This window comes from Carassius carassius, chromosome 40 (genome assembly GCF_963082965.1).
Source record: "Carassius carassius chromosome 40, fCarCar2.1, whole genome shotgun sequence".
Taxonomy (NCBI): Eukaryota; Metazoa; Chordata; class Actinopteri; order Cypriniformes; family Cyprinidae; genus Carassius; species Carassius carassius.
The window spans coordinates 27,839,801-27,866,257 of record NC_081794.1 but is presented as its reverse complement, the minus strand read 5'-3'; the positions used below and the strand labels follow the sequence as shown (position 1 = coordinate 27,866,257).

At 38.1% G+C, this 26,457-nt stretch overlaps 1 protein-coding gene across 1 annotated transcript; it reads left to right on the top strand.

Moving 5' to 3' along the window:
* The first annotated feature begins 891 nt into the window (after positions 1-891).
* Positions 892-26,457, top strand: LOC132122546 (alpha-tectorin-like). The gene is given in 34 exon segments (XM_059532927.1): positions 892-940; positions 1,027-1,053; positions 3,313-3,729; positions 5,641-6,030; positions 6,126-6,197; positions 6,568-6,960; positions 7,102-7,491; positions 7,582-7,671; positions 15,927-16,307; positions 16,411-16,515; positions 16,856-16,977; positions 17,150-17,428; positions 17,523-17,618; positions 17,697-17,850; positions 18,016-18,269; positions 18,361-18,414; positions 18,416-18,508; positions 18,589-19,168; positions 19,252-19,835; positions 19,943-20,507; positions 20,609-21,213; positions 21,323-21,887; positions 22,049-22,254; positions 22,373-22,582; positions 22,879-23,067; positions 23,149-23,438; positions 23,676-23,947; positions 24,499-24,618; positions 24,736-24,920; positions 25,094-25,251; positions 25,363-25,608; positions 25,816-25,978; positions 26,140-26,242; positions 26,343-26,457. Coding segments are annotated over 34 exon segments (8,511 nt in total). The 3' UTR covers positions 26,447-26,457.

Here is a 26,457-nt window from a genome sequence, read left to right as displayed (position 1 = left end):
GCACTCCCTATCTCAGGTTGAACAGCCTGGCCATTTTCAAAAAAGTCTAAAGACATATCTTTTTCACCAATACCTGATATTCTATTCTATTCTATTCTATTCTATTCTATTCTATTCTATTCTATAAAAAAACAGTAGCTATGTGCACTGTGCTATACTAACTGAAACTTGTCACAGTACTGTTGCTCTCTCATTCGTCTGATTGCTTCTATTGTTCTCCTCATTTGTAAGTCGCTTTAGATAAAAACGTCTGATAAATGTTTAAATTTAAATGTCTAAAAATCTCCACTGCCTGCATCTCTCCAGTGGTTTTTAAGTAATTAAATGGAAACACCATCAAACACCATTAACATGGTGAAACATTATTTACAAACAGAATGATATTTTCTGAACCATTTAGTTCACTCTTTGGGCATTTTATAATACTATTTTTGCAAAGCTGCTTTGAAAAGGTAAAAAGAAAAAAAAAACATAACAAATTAAACTGACTCGCTTGTCATTCCATCAACATGCACATCAGTTCAAGCACAAAGTGAAAGAATGTGTTGCACACAATGTAGTCGCACAAGGAAACAACCAGTTCACATAACAAATATGTCACATGAAAAACTGGTTCAGGACATTGTTGAGAAATTACTTCTGGTTCCAGTAATGATCCACCTACATGTATTAATAAAGGCACTGATAAGTGTGAGATCAGCAGTTCATCATAACTGTGTTCAGCTGCTGAAGAGAGAATCTGCCTGAGTTTGCTCTGCAGCAGCATTTGTCCTCAGGTAAAGTTATTTCTCTACATTTCATCACACTGGGCTCAAATGATTAAGGAATTACTTTGTAAATGTACAATTGTTGTATATGTGTGTGCAGGTGCAGGAGAAGCTGTTTATCACAATGAGGTTTCTGATCTCTCTGTGTGTGTCTCTTCTGCTGCTGATTAATGGTGAGTGATTTACAATCTGACGTGTGCATTAGTGAACCGACTGAATTTCTCCTTAAATCATCATGTTTATATTGTGTATTCAACAGGTGAAATAATCAATGGACAAACTTCAGGTAAAATAATTTTTTAATTAATCACAAATTCAATTATTCCATCCTTTGTATTCCTTCACAAATGTAAAATTGAAAGAAAATGAATAATTAAGTAAATCAGATTACCTTTTTATATGAAATATCATACTGTAGCATTTCTGATGTTATTTTTATCAGGCTAAGTTTTTTCTTTTCACTTGGAAAAACTATCATTATTTTCGTAACTTTGTGATAAAAAACAGACCAAAAACAAATGGTTTGGAAACTTTGAAAATTATGACATGCATATCCAATGATGTCATAAATATTATTTAGTGGAAGTCGTGGTCTAATGGTAAGGGAGTTTGACTCCTAAGCCTAAGGTTGTGGTGTTCAGTCTTGGGCCGGCAGTACCATGACTGAGGTGCCCTTGAGCAAGGCACAGAACCCCCAACTGCTCCTCACGGATTCTGAGTATGGGTTTACATATATGCATCCATATTTTCAGGCTCTTTGGGACAAAATATGCTTTATTTTAAGAAACTAGATAATGACTAAATATTGTTTTAGACAACAACTATAACAAGAAAAAAAGATATTGACTTTTAAAAGTCAGGTTTATAGGCTCATTGGGCAATTTTATTTATTACCATTGTGACCTTATTTCTCATAATTCTAATTTCCAACCATCTCACAAATAACTGTTATTTTATATAGTATATTTATGTATTTATTTATTGTAAACAGGGTTCAGCTAATATATGTTTCTGTTGATGGATGCGCATTCTGGCTTCCCAGACATTACAAAAAAAATAAAAAAATAAACCTGGACAAATCATACACTCTTGCTCAATGCGACTGCTGTATGCTGGAATATGAGCAGTCATTTATTCCGTCATCATCCGGGTGCTGATAGCGCGCACACAGATGAGATCTGAATAGCACACGTTGATATGTCTTTAAACTAATCTCATTTAAATTTTGCCAGATTAAACATTTAAGAGCCAAAGAACGCGCGCGCAGTGAGAACATGTGTGCGTGTGCTCACCCAAAGCGCGCAAACCTGCGCCTCAGAACGCGTGCAAATATTAATCTCTCTCTGAAGTATTGTGTTTAAATCGACAAATTTAGACAAAAATTTGATCAAAATGCTCGTCTTGGTAAGTATCCTATTGCAGACATAGCCGTCTGAATGTAGGACTACTGTATCGGTGCACTGGATCAGTGTATTCTCTTAAAGTGACAGTCTTTAAATTAATCGAATAGCAACAACAAAGAAATCATTAATTGCTCTTGATTAAAAAGATTTTGTAATGTTATTAAGAATAATCTTTTATTTATACACTCCAATATGTAATGCTATTTTACATTTGATTACTTTATTCAATTTTTGTATATAAAAACTAATGCTAGACCTACCAAAAAAAAATAAAAGAAATTAATAAAACCCTGAATATCACTGTCTATTTTTTGTATCTTTACTATGTTGTATTTATTTATGCTGTTGCTTGTAGTTCGATAGAATATTATAATTTTTTAAAATATTTTTTTAAAATTATTATTAATATTAGAAAGTATAATTTTTCCATAAACATATACTGAACTGTACCAAAACCTTGACTCTAAAACTGTGAAACAAACCAAACTGTGAAAAAGTTGAACCGTGCCACCCCTAATATATATATATATATATATATATATATATATATATATATATATATATATATATATATATATATATATATATATGCTCTTGTTTTTGTGTCCTATCAGGACACAACTCTGTATAATGACCATGGGTATGACACAGGTATTATAAGGAGAGGGTGACTTATGAGGACATAACCCATGTCCCCATTTTTCAAAACGCTCATAAATCATACAGAATGAGTTTTTTGAGAAAGTAAAAATGCACAAAGTCTCCTGTGAGGGTTAGGGTTAGGTGTAGGGTTGGTGTAGGGCAATAGAATATACAGTTTGTACAGTATAAAAACCATTACACCTATGGGATGAACACACTTTACAAGTGTGTGTGTCTCTCTCTTTCTCTCTCTCTCTCTCTCTCTCTCTGTGTGTGTATGTGTGTGTGTGAGTATCTCTCTCTCTCTCTGTGTGTGTGTGTGTGTGTTACAATTTAGAAATGGAATGGCCTTCCATTAAAATGTCATATTACTGAAAAACGTTTTTGCAAAGGGAGTAAAGATTCTTCTAAATTGTTGATATATGATTTATCTTGCCACATAAAAAGTGAGTATGTGTATCATCACTGGATTGTCCTTTTCTGTGTCATTATTCTCTCAGATCCTACCACTTCCAGCTTTGATCCATGCTATAATTATAACACTCTTGATGACAGTTGGAGAGAAATACAACAATATAACTACTATGGCCATGATGACACCCTTGATGAATGGAGTGGCTGGTATCGTCTGTATCTGAATGGAGAAAGTGCCCAGATGTCTGAGTGGTGTGTGAGTTATATGGGATGTGGTGGTTACACTGCGCTGTATCTCAATGGCTCTCATCCAAGAGTTGAGGATGGAGTGGTGACCCGTGAAGTCTTGGGAACTTCTTCATGGTGGGAGTGGTGGAGATATTCCAATCAGTGTGGCGCCTACACATCCACATCTATCCAAGTCAAAGCCTGTCCAGGAGATTATTATGTCTATGATTTTGTCAAACCCAACATATCAGACCCCAGTCCTACATATTGTGCAGGTGAAGTTTTAGCATTTTTTCTCTCCAAATTATTGTGACTTTTTTATTTTTATTTTTCCAATGTCAGTATCTAAATCAGAGTAAATAATCTGATAATTTGATAACATAACATGCATTTTAATTTATTATTTAATGAAGTTAAACATGGTTTGACCAGTTAGAATTAGTGCAGTCCATTAACCATTCTGTAGGCTTCTGTAACATAGGTCTACTAAAGCGAGTTGAACAGAACCCAAGAGCAGTTTAGTAATAAGCACAAACATATACTGCGCTCTCCAATTTTTATAACAATATTATTAATGAACTGTTTTGTTGTTAGATCAATTGTGTATTTTTATGTATTATTAATAATTATTATTTTTTTTTTTTGCTCGGACTCGGCTCAGAGAGCACAGAGATAGCAAATAAGTAAAGCTAACGTCAACAGCCATGGCACTGGACGAGCAATTGTTATGATAATCCATGGGCAAACAGTCTAAATAATGCAAGTTGACTCCAGATACAAAAAATGCAAAACTACAAAGTCGCTTTTGTTATCCGTCACCGTGAAAGTGAGAGGACAGGAATAATGAGTAGATTAAGCCTTTAATTTTCATTCAATTTGCTGTGGAATATGTGCCGATCGGGTACAGTCGGGTCTGTGTCTTCCCGGCTGGGTTCGGGTCCAACTTTCAAAATAATAGACGGGTCCAGGTCGGTTCAATGAATTTTTGGACCCGTGTAGACCTCTATCTCCTACGGCGAACGTCAAACTGTCTCCGTTTTTCAGGACAAGCCATGAGCAGAATTAATGCTGGAGAATTTTTCTATTCGCCCCAAGTGCTGCGCTCCCATCCTCCGCTCAACAAAATCATAATATGTTACCTTTTGCTATGATGAACACCAATTGCGCTGCTGTTTTCATGTGGGTGTGTAGTGCTGCTTATATTCATCTTAAATATATCTCAGACAGCAAACAGTTTCGGCCCAGAACCCGCCCACATCTGGCCCGCGTGAAATCCATGCTGGCCAAATGTGGGCCAGATCTGGGCCGAAAACTGCTTGCTATCTGGGTACCGGTATTGCCGACATTCATATACTTTTCATGATTTCAGCCAGCATTTCAGCCCCGCGTGCAATGCAGCTCACAGTCACTGGACATGTATTGGCTGATAATGTAAAACTCAGACCAAGTTTTCTTGTGCACCCCCGTTTTTTAATGCGTCTTGACTGTTGTACATTCTGACATTAATGACAACTGAGATCCCACAGTGTGACATGATCATCATGTTCGTACAGTCTGACAAGAACAAAAGGACTTTTAAAAATCGCCCCCCCCCCACACAAGTTTAGATAGCTAAACAAAAAATAGCACTAAATTAAATATATTTAATTTCTACTAAATTATTCTAAATTTGACTTAAATTTCAACTGTCTTGCCATATTATTAATATTAAAACAATAATTCAGAATCAATAAATTACTTAACTTATAATAAATATCTCTTCATAATTTACCTCTCCTCCAGCTAAAAAGGAATCTATTCATTTCTAGTAATATTAGGATATTTACATCCTAATCAAAATACTAGCTTATTTTTGCTCAAATAAATTTGTAGGCCTTGTGAAATTGCACTGCTTTTGCAGTTTAACTATATAAACTGTAATCATATCAAAACTATAATGTATTATGTAATATTAAACAGTATATTATCATGAATGCAGTGCTTGTACTGTACATAGTAATGGTGTTGTTCTGTGCCGTTCTGCAGGCTGTACACCACTAAATAGATTTGCTATAAGTGGTTGGTTGAAAATCATAAAATGAACAATCATTGTGTTTTACAATGTAATATTCTAAATTGCTTTCAATGTACAGTAAATAGTACAGTAAAACAGTAATTTAACAGTAATTTTTCTAACTATTTCACAGTTGCTTTCAGCAGCATCAGCAGTGACCCCTGCTACAACTATGAGTCTCTGGATCGTCCCTGGAGAGCCACCAATGAAAGTGCAGATTACATTTGTGATGAACGTTTCCCCTGGAATGGCTGGTATCGGCTTTTCTACTATGGAATGAACATCCAGATGTCAGAGACCTGTGTCAGTTTTTACACCTGTAACACAGAATATAGTCTATGGCTCAATGGTCCTCATCCTCAGATAGAGGATGGAGTGGTTACTAGAGAGGTCTGTAGTGGTTATTCTTGGAGCAGCTGCTGTAATTACAAATCAAAACCCATCAGAGTGAAAGCATGTCCAGGCAATTACTATGTCTATGAACTTGTGAAACCACAAATCTGGTGTTCAGGATACTGCACAGGTACCATAATTTTGAATTTTTTATTTATTTATTTAAAAAGTCTTTCCTAACTTTTAAAATGATCTCTGTCATGTCTTGAATGTCCTTCTTTGTAGATGTCAGCACCATTTCACAGGTGGCTCCCACTGTAAGTCCAGATATAATCACTGAATCCAGCATCACATTCAGTAAGTTATATGTTTTAAAAGTATTTATGGTAACACTTGAGATTAGGGACGATGCTCTCTCTTATAGTTGCTTATTAGAATGCAAATTCTTGATTCCTTAATATACGTAAACATAACCACTATAATAATTAATTATTTACTATTGATGAGCAGAAGGTTTACTGAGGGAAATCTCTTAATACTAATCCTGAATGTGTTCTCTAATCTAAATCTTATTTTGCAGAGAAAACATCATCTTTTATACTTTTAGCTTCACTATGTCACAGTCTTGTTGTGAATGATTGTTACTTTGTTTTCCTGGTTGAGATTTGCACTTGTGAAGCTCCTCATTAAAATGTATCTTCTTTGTTTTGATATCATAATAAAACAGATTATGACCCATGCAATAAATACAACATTCTTGACAACTACTGGAGAAGCACACTCAATTACTGGTCTTTGTATGGATACATCGCTGATTTTGATGACACTCGTGTTGAATGGGATGGCTGGTATCGGCTCTTCATTAATGGATCAAATGCTCAAATGCCTGAGTGGTGTATGTCTTACATGTCATGCGGAGGTTTTAGTTCTCTGTGGCTTGGTGAATCTCATCCTCGGCTAGAAGATGGAGTTGTTTCACGTGAAGTTTTTGGTTCTCACTATGAACAGTGCAGTTATTACAGATCTGAACCAATCCAAGTCAAAGCTTGTCCTGGAGATTATTATGTCTACAAATTTACCAGACCAACAGTCTCAATCCCAGCTCCTGTGTATTGTGCAGGTATTGTGTACTTTCATTCATCATTACTGTATATATGACATGCTTATCATCACTTTTACTGTTGGTTTTCATATTATTGTCTTGAATTGATTTAATCTTCAGTATTTACAGTAATGCTCTCTTTCTACTTTTTCATAATAGTTCCTTCATCCACCCTAAGTGTCGATCCCTGCTACACCTATACCAGTATGGATGAGCCTTGGAGAGCCACAGGAAACTCTAGTACCTTTTATTATGACTTGTGTGATTATAATGTGGAGTGGAATGGCTGGTACAGGCTGTTCTACAATGGTGAAAATGCCCAGATGCCCGAATCATTTGTAAGTCCAGGCATGTGTGACAGTGAAGCCCCAATGTGGCTCAATGGCCCTCATCCACAGCTGGAAGATGGAGTGGTCACTCGTCAGGTCTGTTTGTCATTTGGTGCCAACTGTGAATACACATCCCACCCTATAAGAGTCAAAGCCTGTCCTGGAAATTAGTATGTTTATGAGTTTGTCAAGCCAATATTTTGTGGAGTTTACTGTCTAGGTGAGCATTTTCTCATATGTAATTTATTAATTTACTGTATGGTTTTTCTTTAAAAAATATTTATTGATATAAAACTGTTCTTAATGCCAGAAGCCTCAAGTCAGTCCATCCCATCAGTGTCTACAACATCAGAGACAATCCCATCCGTAGAATCCATTACTCCACCAATCACAACAACTGGTAAAGTATTGTCTTGTTTTTGTTGCAAATAAGACACAAAGTGTGGTTTCAAAGCATTCTTCTCAAAGTCATATTGCTCAGTTGCAAAAGGGCTCATGCTTGACTGTAATGAAAGGTGAGGCAGTGGGAGAATCCACATGCACGCACAATTAAGAAAAGGCCAAACTCAGATAGTCCACACATTTTTTTTCAGCGTTTTATCAGTAATCACTTTTGTAGGGCTATGTGAAGTGATTTCCCAACATTTTTTTTCAAACACTGACCAGTTGCAAATGTAATATTTATTTACAACAATTCAGTAATAGTAGGTGTAATGTAGTTGCTTCAGAGGCATAAGGTATTTCAAGTATTACATAAAATATAATAAAACAGTGCAGTGACATAAAAAAAGAGAAATTTACTTTTGATACTAAAGTAATTTTAAAAGCAAGTTCTTCTGTACTTTTGCCTAAGTAAAATATGTATTTACAACTTCCACTTATAATGGAGAAATATTTGACCAGCAGTATCTGTACTTTCACTCAAGTAATGGAATTGTGTACTTTGTCCTCCTCTGGTGAAAACTAAGCAGTATACATAATATACATACAGACAGACAATTAAGGGGGCGTGGTCGGTTGTCATGGGAACACACTAGGGTAACTATGGGAACAAACAAGCAAGATTTGGGGACAGAACATCTTTTTTTTCACAGCTAAATAAAAGGAGATGTTCAAACTTAGGACAAAGTGTTAAATGCTTTAAATTAATGTAAGTGAAACTGGTCAATTTAGCTCAAAGGGAATCATTTATGATTGTAAAGGGAATTTAAACAGAATCACTGTTTCAAGGCTGATCACTGAGACGGCCAGCGATTCGTTGAATGATCCATATAAAATGAACTCTGCAATGGATATTAATATCCAAAGTATAGTGAAAGCACTATTAATTAGCCCAGTAACAAGATCGGCAGTTTAAAACATTAACTTGTAAGCACAAAACACAAGATACTTCTATTTTCAATATGAATAAGGCTTTATTAGATAAATCTAAGACATATAAACACATAAGCACATGCACTCACACATTCACACAAGTTGCGGGAATATAGAAAGTTAGGAAAGAATGAGTTTAAGAGGAAGAAAATGTGAAATCCCAAGTTTACAGCAATACCTGAAATTGCATGGACATGAACAACCATCAATCACTTAATTAACCTTCGCATTGAGTTCCTCAATGAAGTTAAAGGAGATATGTGGAGGTTTTTACATAAAAAAAATCTTTAAGATAGAGTTTTCATTTGTACATGTATGAGCCAACCATGATGTAAAACAAAGAATGACACCTCGACTGTCCACCACGGTTGCCTCTATCAGCCTGTAGGCTCAATTGTGTGTGGAGGAGTCGGGCCCGAATTGGCGCGAAAATTCACAAAATCTGACGTCATGCACATTCTCGTCTACTTGGGCTTACAACCGTTCGGCACGCCAGCCATTAGAGTAAGCAGCAGCAATAGTGTTTTCAAATGGACTCTGCGGATGGAAAGAAGCGACCAGCCTCCAGAACAATTGAGACACCCACGGACACTCCTCATAAGTAAAAAAAAAAAAAGAGCGTGCGCACTGAGAACGAGCATGAGACTGGCTGCAGGTCCTCTAATGGCCACTGGTGTCAGTAATGTTTAGAAATTTCAGAACTTACGCAATGCTCCTTTAAAATTATATTAAATATACCAGTACAGACAGAGTCTGGAGGTTACTTGCGTTTCCTGTGTAACAGGGGTTCCCTTTGTTGTCATTGAAAGAGGGTTTCCAGAGGTTGCTGATTGGCTGGAAGTTCAGTAGTCGTTGAAGTGACGTCTCGGGAAGCCCGTGATTGAGCGTTGGCTGAAGATGCGGAGTTGTGTGGGCTGGTTGTAGTTGAACGGGCACTCGAGGTCAGACTCAGAGACACCGTGTTACAAAACTTAACTCAGAACATTAAACTCTCAACAGAAAAGAAAAGACACTAAAGTAAAAGAACAGAAGTAAAGTTTGACGAGACTAGGTGGTGTTTCTTCTCATCATGGCTAAGTAGCAGCAGGTGTGCAGTCCGAAGCACGCTGGAACCGCGCTCAAAGAACGCTAAACGTGATGACTAAAAGCATGACTAAACGCAAGAGCTAAAAAAGCAATAGCTAAAAGCAGAATTTGATGGTGTCCTGAGTATTAAACTGGCTTTTTGGCCACACCTTAAATGTTGTCTTGACCAATTAGATATTGTCTTTGCTCAGGGTATCATTTCTCTGTAGCTGCCCCTAGATTGTGGAATGCATTACCCCTTTGTATTAGATCTGCACCTTCACTATCTGTTTTTAAATCTATGTTGAAAACGTACCTTTTTGATTTAGCCTTTTAAAACTGAGAATTTTCTACTGTATTGTTTTATAGTATTATTATGTATTGTCTTATTGAAATGTTTTTATTGTTGTTGTCCAGCACATTGGTCAACCAGTGGTTGTGTTTAATAGTGCTATATAAATAAAATTGACATTGACATTGACATTGACAGATTGCATCAAATCAAATGTGTGGGTTTCATAAATGATATGGAACCCTTTAACTGCCCCACCAAGAAAAAGGCATTTGAAAATTTGAAAATGTAATTTTTTTTTGTTTGCATTTCTTGTCTGCTTATGTTGCTAGTTATCACACTCAGTGCATTTTTTTTCATCACATCCCATAATTATTTTAATATCGGCCTCTTCCAAATGGTTGATATGTCACTTAATGGTAAAAATACCAGAATTCATACACATACTATAAAGATCAGAAAATATTAACTATAATATTAATAAAAAAAAAATAATCAAAATAAAATAGTTTTGTATATTGAATCTTCTTTATTTATTGAAGTATGCCATCAAATATTTCAGGTTTTCATTTTAACACAGGAAATTATAAGTTTTCTTGTTTTTTAACAATAAACAAAAATAAATAACAGAAATAACTAAAAGTAACAAAACCAAAAGCATTACATTATTTCTGCATTCAAAAAATAAAAAATAGCAAAAGATAGTAATATAATGGCATTTAAGCTTTTATGATTCAAGAAACACGTCATCAAGTGTGGTAGTGAAACAGGTTTTTATTTCTTTATTTTTGTAGATAAATGAACATTTCTTTGTGAACCAGCAATGTTGTGCATGTGCAGTGTAAGTCTTCAAGGAAACTGTTTTTAGAGTGTGTTTGCCTTTTCTTCTCTTCTAACATGGAAGCTTAGTAAAGAATGTGCTTGTTGAGGGAGCATCATCTTCATCCAGGGACTCAAAAGAATTGTCTCCAGCTACCTCTTCTTGGAAGGGGTGATAATCCAGAATATGTCAGTGGTTCTCAAACCTCTCCATGAAGTACCCCCAGCACTGCAAGTTTTGTGTGTCTCCCTATTTCTGACACACACACAGGTCTTGCAGTCTCCACTAATGAGTTGATGAGTTGAATCAGGTGTGATAGATGAGGGAGACATTAAAAATATGCAGGGCTGGGGGTACTCCAGGACAGGATTGAGAACTTTATTGGGTCATCAACATAACTGAGATCAACATCAGAGTCCTTGGGTTTTCTGGTACATGGGCTTGGAGTTCTTGTACCATAGAAACCGTTGAAATCCATCTAGTAATTGTAAAGAAAACAACAACAAACTAATAAATAACAATCTCTTACATTTATAGTAATGTAAGTACATCAGCATTTGTCATTTAATAAGTAATTGCCTCTGATAATTATGATGTCCACACATTAATTCTATGAATTCATTATTTACTTAAAAAATATCCAAAAAGTGGCAAAAAACCCCACACATTTAAGAAATTATCTCAGTATTTTAATGGGGAAATAACAAGAGCTGTGTCATTTTCATAGCTATGAATAATCAGAAGTTTATTTCTCAGCAAATTGTACATGCAGATATGGATGATCTGAAAACATTAGCACAGCTTTTCTACGTTTACCATAAAGTGACAAATCAACCGTTTGGTTGAGCACATTTTTGAAAAAAAAAAAAAAAATTAAAATCATACTAATGTTTTTTCATGGCACCAAGTAACATAATTTTGTAAAGTTAGGGCTCTTACAGTGTAATATGTAAAAAAATGTGCTTACCTTGCAAAATTTCACGAAGAAGAACTCACATGAAAGGGGTGATTTCTTTCTTTCTGACATCCATGTTAGAAGAGGGATTGTGACAAGTGCTGTTGATTGACACTCTGACATCTAGTGAATTTTTTTTGGCATAACATACATCAACCAGATGGCAGAGATGGCTCAATCAGCTTGAGTTAAGTTAGGTACTCCTCTCAATATAATATAGTGTCTCAAAATGTGCTCAAGCATTTGGTCGAGCACAGTGGCGGAGCTAGACTTTTAAAACAGGGGTGGCAAAGAGGTGGCAAGGTATTATTTTGGGGGGTCAATATACAAAGTGTTCAATTACACTAAAAATAAATTATTTTCCACAAAATGTATACAGATTAAATTTGATTTAATGTAATGTATACAGATTAAAGTTGTTTATTTTCCAAAATGTGCACAATTATATATGTATTAAGTATACAGCAAAAATAGAACAATTTGCTTGTTATTATTTACCATGAGTACACCGTTACTAATAATACACAAATTCTAAAGTAATACATTAGGACAAAATCTGAGTATATTGTGGTCTAGCCTATTTGACAACACAAGGAAAATTGCTTAAAGATGTCTAGACATGTTATGTTAAGTGCTAATAAATTGTATGTCTACACAAAGTTACTTCAGTACTTGAGTACATCTCTACAGTCACATCTACTATCAGGGATGCAAACACATGTATGGTCAAAAAAGAGAGAGGTTATTGAAGCCCTCGCCCCGTGGCAAATATCCAGATACTTACATAATTGTGATTAATTTAATCCTTTGTAAGTTATCATTTTGCATTGTAAGATTAGAGTTAACACCTTTAAATATTACATAAATGTATTATGTATTTTTATTAAACTTAGTGAGTAAGTGTATAAATGAGCAGCAAAAAAGAATTCTTGAAAAAATCTGCACAGTAACTTTATAAAATCTAAACATGTTAATAAAAACAAATTAATATTAGTATATAGTATATTTATATAGCCTACACTACACATTAATAATATACAATTAAATTATGCTTATTTTAAATGTATTGTGTAGGCTACGTATAAAAAATATAGGATTTTAATAATCTTTCAGTGCGCAAAACCATGATAATATGAAACGCTTCAAAACAGAGCGCACAAAGCGCGTATGCGCATCGCGGGTGCAGAATGATGTGCTCAAAGCAAAATGGGGTCACAGTGTGCTGCGCTGCACAAGTGCGCATTTAGAAGTTCACGGCACAAAGTGAAGAAATGTCGAGCGCACAAAGCTGCGTGTCAGCTTAACCAATGAAAAGTGTAGCAGCAGCTGCACGCTTGTGCGTGCTGCGTAAGGATGCATTCACGTCCGCTGGGAGATTTGAGAAATGTTCGTAAAAATGAACAGTGTAATGTTTTCAGCGGGGTGGCAACAGGGGTGGCAAGGACTTCGTCTGGGGTGGCAATTGCCACCCCAACTAGCCCTCTGGCTCCGCCACTGGTCGAGCAGGCAGCAATGGACTGATATTCCATATAATCTTTCTTCCAATTTTTAAGTTTTTAATAACTGATCATAATGTTCGTTGGTTTATAATTTAAATACCTGATTATTCTGGGCTCACTTTACTTACAATTATCTGTTCACTGGGGACCTAATGTCTCTTTTAAGTCTGGATCTTACGATCACAAACTCGCCAGTCTGATGTTAGTCAGAGGGTGTAGGTAGACTGATACCTGTTTTGTTTACCGCCTAATGCTTGCTTATGAGAAAAGTGTAGTTCACTTAGTCTTTTCCCATACAACTTGCTAACACCAGGGATAGACAGAAATCAAAGGGTCTCAGATGACTTGCCTACTGCTCCTATCATTCTCGAGCTTTCAGATTGACCTATCCTGGCCGTAAATAACAGTAATTGCAGTAACAAAAGCCTCCTCACAGTTTACTAGAAATGATGATTTCAACGTCAAATAAATGTCAAATAGAATTTTCAGTCTAAAATAAATCAATAAATAACATTTATTTTGCCATGTATAATAAAACGTTAAAAAGAACAAATTCAAATATAAAAATGAATACATCAATTGAAAAAGAATGTATTTAGAATTTAGAGACACAACTGATCAGCATAAAAATACAAAACATAAAAGAAAAATAATGTTGAAATGGTTTCAAAGAGATACACACAGCAATCGTATGGGAAGATCTGTTTACAGATGCTTCCTTGAATGTTTCGCCAATCCTCTTTAAATACTCAAACCAAATCAATACAACAATACAATTAAATTTAACATCATAAAATATTCACAGGACCTTTTTTGCCCTGGGACAGGGAATTACCTGAAGGCAATATTTAAACTGGGGTAGAGGAGACTGTAACGAATGCACGCACGACACTAGAGATCCAATTGCAGTGTTTTAATAGAGTAATCCAAAAATCAAAATCCAACAGGAAAAGGTCAATAACAGAAGAGCAGTCCAAAAAAACAAGAAACATGAAAAACACAAGGGAACACGAGAAAGCCGGGTGACAGAAAACAAAGACTCCATGAAACAGATAGAAACAGACCGGTTTATATAGACAAGTATAGGTATAGGCAAGTGGAGACAGCCGAGACAGCAATTAACAGGTGTGCAATTAACAGTGATGAATGGGATAAAGGCTTTGTGGGAAATGTAGTGCCTGCAGTGGGGTGACTATGGGGAAGTGAGACCACTAGTGGACACCCAGGGAAACACAGACCAGACACCATGACATTACCCCCTCCTCTACGGAGCAGCTACCAGATGCTCCACCTGAACACAAGAACAAACCAAGGAACACAGAGACCAGGGGGGAGGTGGACTGGTGGAGGAAAAGGGGGAGGGACGGAGGGCCAGGTCCATAAAAGGGAACAGGCACAGGAAGTGGAAAAAACAACAACACAAAGAGGCCAGGAGGGAACAGAAAGTTCAGGGGCCCAGGGCAGAGCCGACAGGGCAGGAATCCAGGGTGGAGCAGGTGGAACTGGAGCCCACCGGGATGGCGCAGAAGACCACCACTTGACTTGACTTGACTTAGGAAGATCATTCGTGTCTTGACTTTGCTCATAAAGCTGATTGGTGACTTGACCTTGTTCATTGCTCATGAAGCTGATTGGTGACTTGACTTTGCTCATGAAGATCACTGGTGACTTGGCTTTGCTCATGAAGATGATTGTTGACTTGACTTTGCTCATGAAGATGATTGGTGAATTGACTTTGCTCATGAAGATGATTGGTGACTTGACCTTGCCCATGAAGAACACTGGTGACTTGACTTTGCCCATGAAGATCATTGGTGACATGAATTTGCCCATGCAGATCATTGGTGACTTGACTTGACTCATGAGGTCTAACTGTGGTTTTGCTTGACTCATGAGTGTTAATGGTGACTCGACCTGACACAGGATGGTCAACAGTGATCTGTGATCTGAGACCACGGGGGCCTGACTCGACTCCTGAGAGTTTAGCTACACAATGAGATTGAGGCCCCCCTACATTACTGTTAGGAGTAACTGAGTAACTCGGGATATTGGTTTATTTCACATCAGAGGGAGTGTAAGGCTTGTTTATAAACCGAATAACTTAAGTTATTTGTGGATTAGTGCGTAATGGAGATGCGAACCATTTCAAACGATTCAGATAGATTTGGTAAACTGGTTGTACCAGTTCACTAAGAAGATCTGGTTAAATAGAAAGATTGGTTTGCGATCTAGACATCACTAGACGAGACAAAACAAATAAAACCCATTACAAATGATGTATTTTTTGCATACAGTGGGACATAATTACTGATTATAATGACATATACGGTACCTCCTGTCCTTATAAAGTTTGAACTGCCCAACTTTATAGAAACATCCATTGTGCCACAGATGCATTGCAGCCTTCTGGTTCAAGAAACAGTCCTCATCCTCCATAAAATGGGCGGCACACATCTGAATATTTGGGGTGAACTGTTCTGGAACAGTGTTGAAATATAACTTAACCACTGATTTCTAGTCATTTGAGACTTTAGTCTTTGCAATGTTATAGACCTTCTTTATGCACCAAGAGCTTGTAACACTCCAATGAGAAAGGACATTTTTTTTTAAATCACATCATATGACCCCTTTAATGTTTCCATATCAACAGCTCCCCCTGTTGACCCCTGCTACAACTACAATGTCCTGGATGATCCATGGAGAGCCACCAACAATCAACATTCCTCTCTAATAATGTGTGACGTTTGGGTCAACTGGAACGGCTGGTACCGTCTCTTCATTCATGGTCAGAGCGTTCAGATGCCAGACACATGTGTTGAGGAGTATAGTTGTGGCACTCATGCTCCACTCTGGTTGAACGGAGGACATCCAGCAGTTGAGGATGGAGTGGTCACTCGAGATGTCTGCGGTCACTGGGACAATTACTGCTGCCATTTCCAATCCAATCCCATTAAAGTCAAAGCCTGTCCAGGAGATTATTATGTCTATGAGTTTGTGAGTCCAACAATCTGCCATATGGCATACTGTGCAGGTAAATATATTTATTTACATGTGCCCTTTGTTTATGTAAGAGATAATTCAGATTTATTATTATTATTACTATTATTGTTTTATATATTTATGATTTCTTTCAGATGCAAGCAACATAAGCACTACCTCTACTACTGTCACGCCAGAGACAACCACAGATAAAACTACAACCACAACCACAGAAACTACAACTATGGATATTACAATTGGTAATATATTGTAGTGTGTTACAAGGTGAAGGATTATTGTTTTGCACGAGCAAATCAGATCCCTGTTATGTGTTTGTGATGCATTAAAATAATTTGTACATTTATGCATACTAATACAGTACATTATCAGCTAGATTAAAGTAGGCAAAATGCCACAGTTCAAAGCCATGCTGATATACAATCATTTTGCTGTATCATATTTGTTTCATTATGCAAAGAATACAAATGTTACAGCAAGGTGATTGAAAATGTAAATGACAGGTATCAGAAACTGACATATTGTTACTTATTGTTCAATAATTAGATTTTTCTTTTTTCTTTTCTGGAATCATTATTTCAGGGCCATTTTATCCATTTGGAACTGGAGACACAGTGAATGGACGCATTGATGATGGGAGTTCATCAGTTATATACCTTCAGCAGACATTTATATTTTTTGGGCAAACGTACAACCAAATTTATGTGAGTCATTTTGGAATGGGTGAAATTCAGATTCTGAGTGTCAATAACAGCAGATTGTAAACAGTAAATGGGGTAAATGTGACATCTCACTGCAGTTTAAATTTCTATTACAAACTATTTTGCATATTTTATAAGAATCCTACATTCAATAAACAGTCTTCTTCTATTTCAGGTTAACAACAATGGACACTTGACTTTTGACGGGGCATGGTACAGCTACACTCCATACCAGTTCCCAGCCTATGGAGGGAAAGACCTCATTGCTCCATTCTGGACAGATATTGACAATCGTTGGAATGGTGTAATCTCATATCAACAGTACACCTCTGGCAGTGTCCTTACACAGACAACCCAAGACATAAACCAGTACTTCCCTGACTTGAGTTTCTCTGCTTCATGGGTCTTTGTTGCAACATGGGATAGAGTTGCATATTACTACAATTCAGGAACAGTAAGTAGTTCAGCTTTGTACATAAAATATTCCTGAAAAGAAAAAGAAAGTTAAAAATTATCATACCACATAATGACTTTTCTTTCTTTTTAAGGAAACATCTTTCCAAGTGGTTTTGATTTCAAATGGCCATCTCTCATTTGTTGTAATGAACTATGGTGCAATCGCTCCAACACAACGATATGTACAGGTATGCAGTAGATGACAAACTGACATAAAAGGTATTGCATTTTCTATGAATAACATCTGGATGTCTTCCTTATCTTAGGCTGGTTATGACACTATCAATTCAAGTCACCATTTTTCAATTACTGGATTGCTCCAGAATGACATCACAAGTCTACCATACAGCAGCAATGTCAATGTGCCAGGTAGATGGGCCTTCAGAACAGATCATGGATCACGGGGCTGTCAATTTAATGGTAATGTTGCTTCCCTAGCTGCATGCTATATTTGCAGCCAGACTATGAATTACCTATTCAAATTGATTCCAATGTTCCATGCTAGTAAACCATAGGTAAAGCCATCCAGTAAATGCACAAATTATTTTAGGTGTTTATACACATAAACATGAGTCTTTCTCATAGGTTTTCCAGTGCAGCTGGGAGACTCTTTCTGGAGTGATGCTGTCTGCCAGGAAAGATGCACCTGTACCACAAGAGGCCTCCAATGCAGTATTGAGCCCTGTACTTATTCCCAAACTTGTCGTACTGCTGCTTTCCAATACTCTTGCCAGAACATTCAGCGACAAACGTGCACCATCTCTGGTGATCCTCACTACTACACTTTTGACAATCAGATTTTTCACTTTCAAGGAACCTGCACATATGTTCTCTCTGAGGTAAGTAATGTTGATATGGATTTCTAATTATTGTACAGATTTGACAAGATCAGGAATCCTTTATTGATACAGAATTTTTGTTATTGTATAGGCTTGTGGAAATGGTTTGCCGTACTATCGAATTGAGGGAAAAAATGAGCATCATGGGTAGCACACATGTGTCATGGACTCGAATGGTCAGACTATTTGTCTATGATGAAGAAATTGAATTGGTTAAAGATCACTATTATGAGGCAAAGGTAAGTATCACTGTATTGCTGTAATATTGAGCTCAGGCATCCTTCCATTTTCCTAATTTCCTTTTGTCAACATTATGAAGGTTAATGGGACCTTTATAGCCACACCATTCACCCTCCACAATGGCTCCATCCAAGTCTATCAGTCTGGTTTTTCCTTGGCCATCAGCACTGATTTTGGTCTCCTAGTTACATATGACGCATATAGCTACGTCACCATCTCTGTACCTTATGACTACCAGAATGCCACATGTGGTCTGTGTGGAAACTATAACCTGCATCCTGAAGATGACTTCCGTTCAATCTCTGGGGAGATCTTGAGCTCAGATGTTGATTTTGCCAACTCTTGGAAGGTAGAGGGAGACATAGATCCCGAATGCCATGATGTCAGGTGCACAGGTCTAGGTTGTGCAGTTTGTACTGCCAATGAAATTAGCCTTTACAGTGACACAAACCACTGTGGGATACTAGGAGATGTCTCAGGGCCTTTTGCATCTTGCCACTCTGTGTTTTCACCCCAGACCTACATAGAGAACTGCGTCTATGATCTTTGCTTAGGAGGAGGGTACCAGCCCATTCTGTGCCAGGCTCTTAATGTCTATTCTGCTCAATGCCAACAGCAGGGTGTACAGTTAGGGCACTGGAGACAACCAGGCTTTTGTGGTAAGTGTTTTGTGGAAATATTTGTACTAGTTGAAATATTACTGAGTTTGAGGCATATACTTACATCTGTTCTGCTTTTCCAGAGATTCAATGTCCTGAGCACAGTCATTTTGAGTCCCATGGAACAGGCTGCCCAGCAACTTGCAGCAACCCCTCCGCTCCAATAAACTGTCCCTTGCCCAATCAGGAGAGCTGCTTTTGTGATGATGGGCACATTCTCAGCACTGGGCAATGTGTGCCTGAAGTGAACTGTGGCTGTGTCTTTGAGGGCTTCTATTACTCTGACGGACAGTCAGTAGTGTTGGGCGAGGACTGTGGGAGGCAATGTGTTTGCAGTAGGGGGTTAATGGTGTGCAGTCAGCACAAGTGTGGTCCAGCAGAAGTGTGTGGACTCCATAATGGTGTAAGGGGTTGTAGACCCATCAGTTATGCTACCTGTTCAGTTGAAAGCCTGGGTTCATACCACACCTTTGATGGAAAAACTTTCAGATATCCAGGAGCTTGTGGACTGACCCTTGCAAGAGTGATGGGGCCATCCCAACTGCCATACTTTGTATTGACAGTGGAGAAAGTACCTAGAGGCATTCAAGAGTTTTCCAGGTTCCTAAGGTTTGAGGCAGGAGGAACTCATGTTTCCATTGAATTGGGAGAAGGTAGCAATGTGCAGGTTAGCCAAAAAAAGAATAATAATTTCGGCTTAACCTTGTATTAAGAACAGTTTAACCATTGTATCAAACTCAAATGCTAGATCAAAGTCAGATTTTTTCTCCCTAGGTGGATGGACAAATGGTCGGTCTACCCATCAGTGTTGGCTCCAGTCAGATCCATATCTATCACAGCAGTGCAAGAGGATTTGTTTTGGAAACAAACTTTGGAATGACAGTAAGAGCTGACTGGCCACACATTGTCCGAATCATAGCTCCAACCACTTACAATGGTACACTTGGAGGTCTGTGTGGGAACTTGAATGGAAATATTGATGATGAATTCTACAGCCCAAATGGTGTCCTGCTGGATGACTCCCAGCTTTTTGCAGACAGCTGGCGTGATGGGTCCCTGTCAGCTCACTGTGTGGATTCAACAGACATGTGGGAACCAGGTCTTTATCAGAACAGGAGTGAGTTCAGTGAGCACTGCAGCATCATGGTTATGAATGATGGACCATTTGCTGAGTGCAGCAGAACACTAGACCCTTGGCAACGGATTGAAGATTGCATTCAGATGCTAGAGCAGACAGACGGTGCCAGGGAGGCCCTATGTGAGGCCCTACGAGGCTACACACTGTACTGCCAACAGAATGGCATCACAGTTGGAGAGTGGGGGAGTATCACCCACTGTGGTTAGTATTTTACAAATGTGACAAGATTTTCAGAATTAAAACTATATATCTCATTCAAAGTGCTGATCATTCATTGTCTTTTCAATGTTTTGTCTTCCTAGATCCCAACTGTCCGGCTAATACCCATTACGAACTGTGTGGCACATCCTGTCCTGCATCCTGTCCTAGCCTCTCATTTCCCTTCCAGTGCACGCTGCCATGCCAGGGGGGATGCCAGTGCAATGATGGACTGGTGCTGGATGGAGACCGCTGTGTTTCCCCAACTGGTTGTGGCTGCCACTATGATGGGTGCTATCGGCAACCTGGAGAGCAGTTCTGGCATGGTGAAGAATGCCAGTTTCAGTGTGTCTGTGATGGAATCACTGGAAATGTCCGTTGCACACCATCATCTTGCAGTGAACAGGAGATCTGCCGTGTGGTGGAAGGAGAGTATGGCTGCCATCCTCGTCCACATGGTAGCTGTTATGCTTCTGGAGACCCCCATTATATCTCTTTTGATGGAACCTATTTTGACTTTCAAGGCCCGTGTCGATATGTGCTGGCCAAAGTTTGTGATGAGGCTCGTGGTCTACCGCACTTCCAGGTGGATGCAAGAAATCAAAGATTGGATGGATGGCCAGTGTCAATAACTGTTGAAGTTTTTGTCAATGTGTCTGGGCATCTTGTGCACATTTCACAGGACATGAACAGTTATTCTGCTGTTAAGGTAAACAAGTCCCACAAGCTTTAATTTGGCATGTTATATTTCAGATTTTACAGTTGTTATTATTGATAAGAATTTTTGTATAAACAATATTTTCTGTTTCTTCAATCAGATTGATGAAGAGATCAGAAACCTCCCTGTCTACCTTGACTCTGGTCGAGTGTCTGTCTATTCCACAGGAGGGTTTACATATGTCTCAACTGACTTTGGTTTCACTGTCACTTATGGTTTCTGGGCAGTAAACATTGTTGTGCCGGCAGACTACAGTGGAGTTATGTGTGGCATTTGTGGAAACTTTAATGGCAATCCCGGAGATGACTTCCTCACTCCATCAGGCACTCCAGCACCTTCAGTAGACCAGTTTGGGGCAGAATGGATGGTTGAGGATGGCATGCCATGTAAATATGGATCTGGAAACACTTGTCCTGACTGTTGCAGAGATGAGACCACGACTCTTATCTCACAAGCCTTGTGTGGAATCATCAGGGACAGTCAGGGTCCCTTTAGCTTCTGCCATGGTTCTGTAGATCCACAAGCCTATTTTGATAGTTGTGTGTTTGATGTGTGCACTTCTGAGAACAACAATGATGTTTTGTGTCATTCTGTTCAAGCCTATGCCAGTTCTTGTCAATCTGCTAATGCCGTTGTCTATCCCTGGAGAGAAAATGCATCCTGTGGTAAGTAGCTGGAGTGTATGTGAAATGTAAAAAGACAGACTACTGTTGAATTTGTTTTCTTCTTTCAATGTGTTTTCCCCTTTTATATAAAAAAAGAAATAATAATATTCTACATATTATTAAATACATTGTACAAATACATTGTGTTGTTGCATTTCCAGTCATGGACTGCTCAGCAAACATCCCAAATAGCCATTATGAGGTGTGTGGCACAGACTGTGGCCATACATGCGCCAGCAGCATTGATGCTAGTTGTGAACACACATGCTCAGAAGGTTGTTTCTGTGATGAGGGATATGTGAGGAGTGGAGGACTCTGTGTGCCAGTGGAGCAATGTGGCTGCTTGTATGATGGATTCTATTATAATGTAAGGACTAAACATAATGTTTTTACCTTGATGCTTTTTTTGTAGATGAATATTACATTATGCATATACATTATGTTCTGAAAATGTAACATTAATTATTATCATTATGGTTTTATAGATTGGTGAACAGTTCTGGGATTCAATATGTTCCCAACGCTGTCAGTGTTTTGCTCCAAATGATTTACGCTGCTCTGCATCTGTCTGTCCACCAGCCTTGGAGTGTGCAGTCAGAAATGGACAACGTGACTGCTACAGTCCAATGTCCACCTGCACAGTCTGGGGCGATCCACACTACATCACCTTTGATGGAGCTGTGGCTCACTTTCAGGTATAAATTAGTAAATTAACTGGTAACTGCTGTTTTTTTTCTCCAGTCAACTACATTAACTGTTGTTTTGAATCCATATTGTCAGAGACAACTGATGTAACAGTCAGGTTTTTTTTCAAATGAGGTTTAGGAGGGTTATTGATGTGACAATGTATTTCCCAAATATTACATAGCTCTGAAAATCCTTCAATTTATGAATGTTTACAATGTCTTGCATGGAATTTCTGGATTTGAAGTTGCATCTTTGAGGTAGAAAGGTGTAATGGACACTATGTGTATTATATTAATCCTACCAGGGAACTTGTTCATATGAGGTTGCCCAGACCTGCGGTAATGTTACAGACAGTGATCTGGAGTTCCGTGTGGTGGCCACCAACAGGCACCGTGGAAACATGGTGGTATCATTTGTGTCTGCAGTGGATGTTTGGTTGTCTCAGCATGGACAACAGACGCACATCACAATTGGCCAAAACAGGATAGTTAAAGTAAGCCGGACTTCAAATGGTGTCAATATCACTTTCATTTTCCTTCTTTTGTTATATTGGAATTTTCTGATTTCCCTCCAGGTTGAAGGGAATGCCATCGACACACCAGCATATCAAAACAATGATCTTGTAGAGATACGTGAAGAGCAGGGATTCGTGATTCTAAATGCTTTTAATGAATTCATTGTCCATTTTGATGGACATAGCAGCCTTCTAGTCAGAGTGAGTGAAAGATTCTATGGATTTCTATGTGGAATGTGTGGAAATTTCAATGGAAATCCTGCAGATGACAAAGTGCTGCCCAGTGGAGACCCCGCTCCTGATGATGATTCCTTTGGCCACAGCTGGCAATCAGACACCAGCATTCCAGGGTAAGAACCATGAGACTTTAGGACAGTTGTTTTTACCTGATGGGTCATCTGATAAAAAAAGCAATGTTTCTCAGATTTGTTTTAATAGAGCAGTGGACAGGGAAAAGGTTCAAAGGTTTACATCTTAAGGTTAACATTTCCAAAAATAGCAAATCATGTTAATTGTTTGACTGTAAACTCTTTCTGTGTCCAAGTGTCCAAGTCCTTTATGTTTTCATATATTCATGTGTTATTCAGCTGTGGTGTCAGAGACCAGACAGGTAATGCTGGTGAGTGTCCATCCAGGCAGAGATATTCTGATCTCTGTAGTATTATCACCAACACCACTGGCCCCTTCCAGAACTGCCATCTTCATGTTGACCCTGCACCTTACTACTACTCTTGTGTGTATGATCTGTGTCTGTACACACGTGCAAATGGCATGTTATGTTCAGCTGTTGAGGCCTATGAGACAGCTTGTGCCATCTTGGAGATACAGATCCCAGAATGGCGCTCAGGTCTGCGGTGTGGTAAGTCATAATAATATTTCAGCACAGATTATATTGTGGTCTTGTCTCCTGTGTTGCAAAAAATAATAATAATAAAAATATTTTAAAATTAAATATTGGTAGGTAGCTCAACTATCCGCTCGTATGACAAAGTGCTTACAAATGATTCAGTGCATGAAAAAGCTATGATTTGAACATTTTGTTACCCTAACCTGTCACAAATCAATCACAGCTAACATAGACTTAGACATATAGAGGGTGATTATATATATATATATATATATATATATATATATATATATATATATATATATATATATGATTATTTTACAGGTAAAGTAATGAAATCCCCCAGCAATGTATTTCTAATACTAATTCTACTGATAAATAAATATTATTTGTGGATATCGGTGGGAAAATTATGGACTATATAAAATTCACTTTAATTCACTCAAAAATATACATTTCATTTCTTTGAAGACTGTAGAGCGATGATTATTCAGGGGGCTCACTCTCTGTTATTATGATTTAATGTCTTTGGGTTGTATTTCATCTATCTGTGCGTCTCTTAGATGTGAGAGATCGCTGTTCTGAGCTCAGCTGCTCTGAGGATGAATGGTGTGGGAAGAAAAATGGTGTTTATGGCTGTATGTGTAACAATGACCTACCCAGATCACAAGCTGACTCTTTTGGTTGGTAACATTCTACAAAAGAATGCGAAATATGATTGTTCTTTTTGGTTGTTATTACATCTTCCTTTTTAATACTTCTGATGTTTTTAATGTTTTGGATGATTTTAATTCTCTCAGATTTCTCAGAAAGCTGTGAAAGCAGCTCTGGCTCCATGTCTGTGTCTCGCTGTCAGCTCTTTGAGGCTGGTTTTCCAGCTGATGTCTTGCACCTCAATGATCCCAGCTGCAGAGGAACGGTCCGGAATGGCAGAGTGGAATTCCATTTTGATAACGATGAACACATCTGTGGCACAAATCTTGTGGTAGGACAAATTATGTATAATCCAAACATTTGTAGTGTCTCATAGAACCAAAAGAGTTGGATTGACTGATAGAAATTCCTTGGGGTTTTATATTTAATAATTTTGCTGTAATAAAAGTTTTTATTAACACCTTGAATTCAATTTAGTCAAAATGTTATGCATGTTGTTCACAGGCCAATGGCACCCACTTTATCTATGATAACTTTATTATGGGGACACCGAGGTCAGAGGGTCTCATCAGCAGAGAGAAAATCCTCAAGCTTTCTTTCAGCTGTGTTTATCCACAAACACAAACACTTTCCATGAATGTGGAAATCAACCCACTGGAGAGGTGTGAGTCATATATAAATTCTGATTTCAACTTTACTGATTAATTAAAGGAGTAGAATTTTAGCCGTAAAGTGTTGTAGTTTTAACACAGATCTCTCCATTATTTCAACAGTGTTGTGCACAAGACCCTCCCGGCTGGTGAAGGCAGATATCAGGTGCGGATGATTCCATATGAGGATGATGAGTTTACTCGGCCCTTCACTGGTAGAGTGGATGCAGAGCTGGACCAGAAGATGAATGTGGAAGTTCGTGTCGAGGGGGTTGACAGCCGGCAGTTTGCTCTGGTGATGGACACGTGTTGGGCTACACCTGTGAATGATCCTGATTACAGTCTCCGCTGGGATCTCATCGTTAGAGAGTAAAGCTGTTTCTAATCCTTAAAGCTCAGGCTTAACTGTACCTGTAACTTTTAGCATTGCCCCAGAATTGTATCTTTCAGTATTTTAAAACTAAAGTAAAATATCCAATGTTTTATACCTGAAATATGTGTGTAAAGATTTACAGAATCACTTTTGAACTAAATGAAAGAATTTGATTCGTTGATTGTCATGATTGCTATTCTCAGGTGTCCCAATCCAAATGATGACACAGTGGAGCTGCTGCAGAACGGCGTCTCGACATCCAGCCGTTTCTCCTTCAGGATGTTCATCTTCACTGCAAACTCCACTAAGCTTTACCTGCACTGTGCTGTTCACCTGTGCCTTATGTCGAGCAATCGCTGCTCAACAGTGAGTTTAGAAGTTATAATGGTTTACAAATGTGCCATTGATACATTATTTTTAATCAAACACTAAATATCATCAGGAAAATATCACCCTTGATGTCCATGGTGGTAAACTACCTATTACTCCTGTTTCGTTTTTCTTCTTCTTCTGATTTTCTCTTTTAGGATTGTAACTCTGGACACCAGTTGAGAGAGCGCAGGTCTCTGGACTTCCATGACAGTGCTTCTATATCCATGGGTCCTCTGACTTTGTCTGAAGGGAACACAGGTGAACATTTAATTAATTTTAATCATTTGTAAATAAAGGTTTGTAATGATTTCTTCCTTTAATTCATTTCACTTCATTGCATTATATTCCTTGTTCACAGATAAGTGGGTCCCAGATCAAGTGAAGGTGTCTGAGGCTTCTTCTCTGTGTGCTTCTCTGATGCTGTTACTCGTTCCTCTTATGAGTGTCCTGACCCTCTTTTAGTTTAAGTCAAC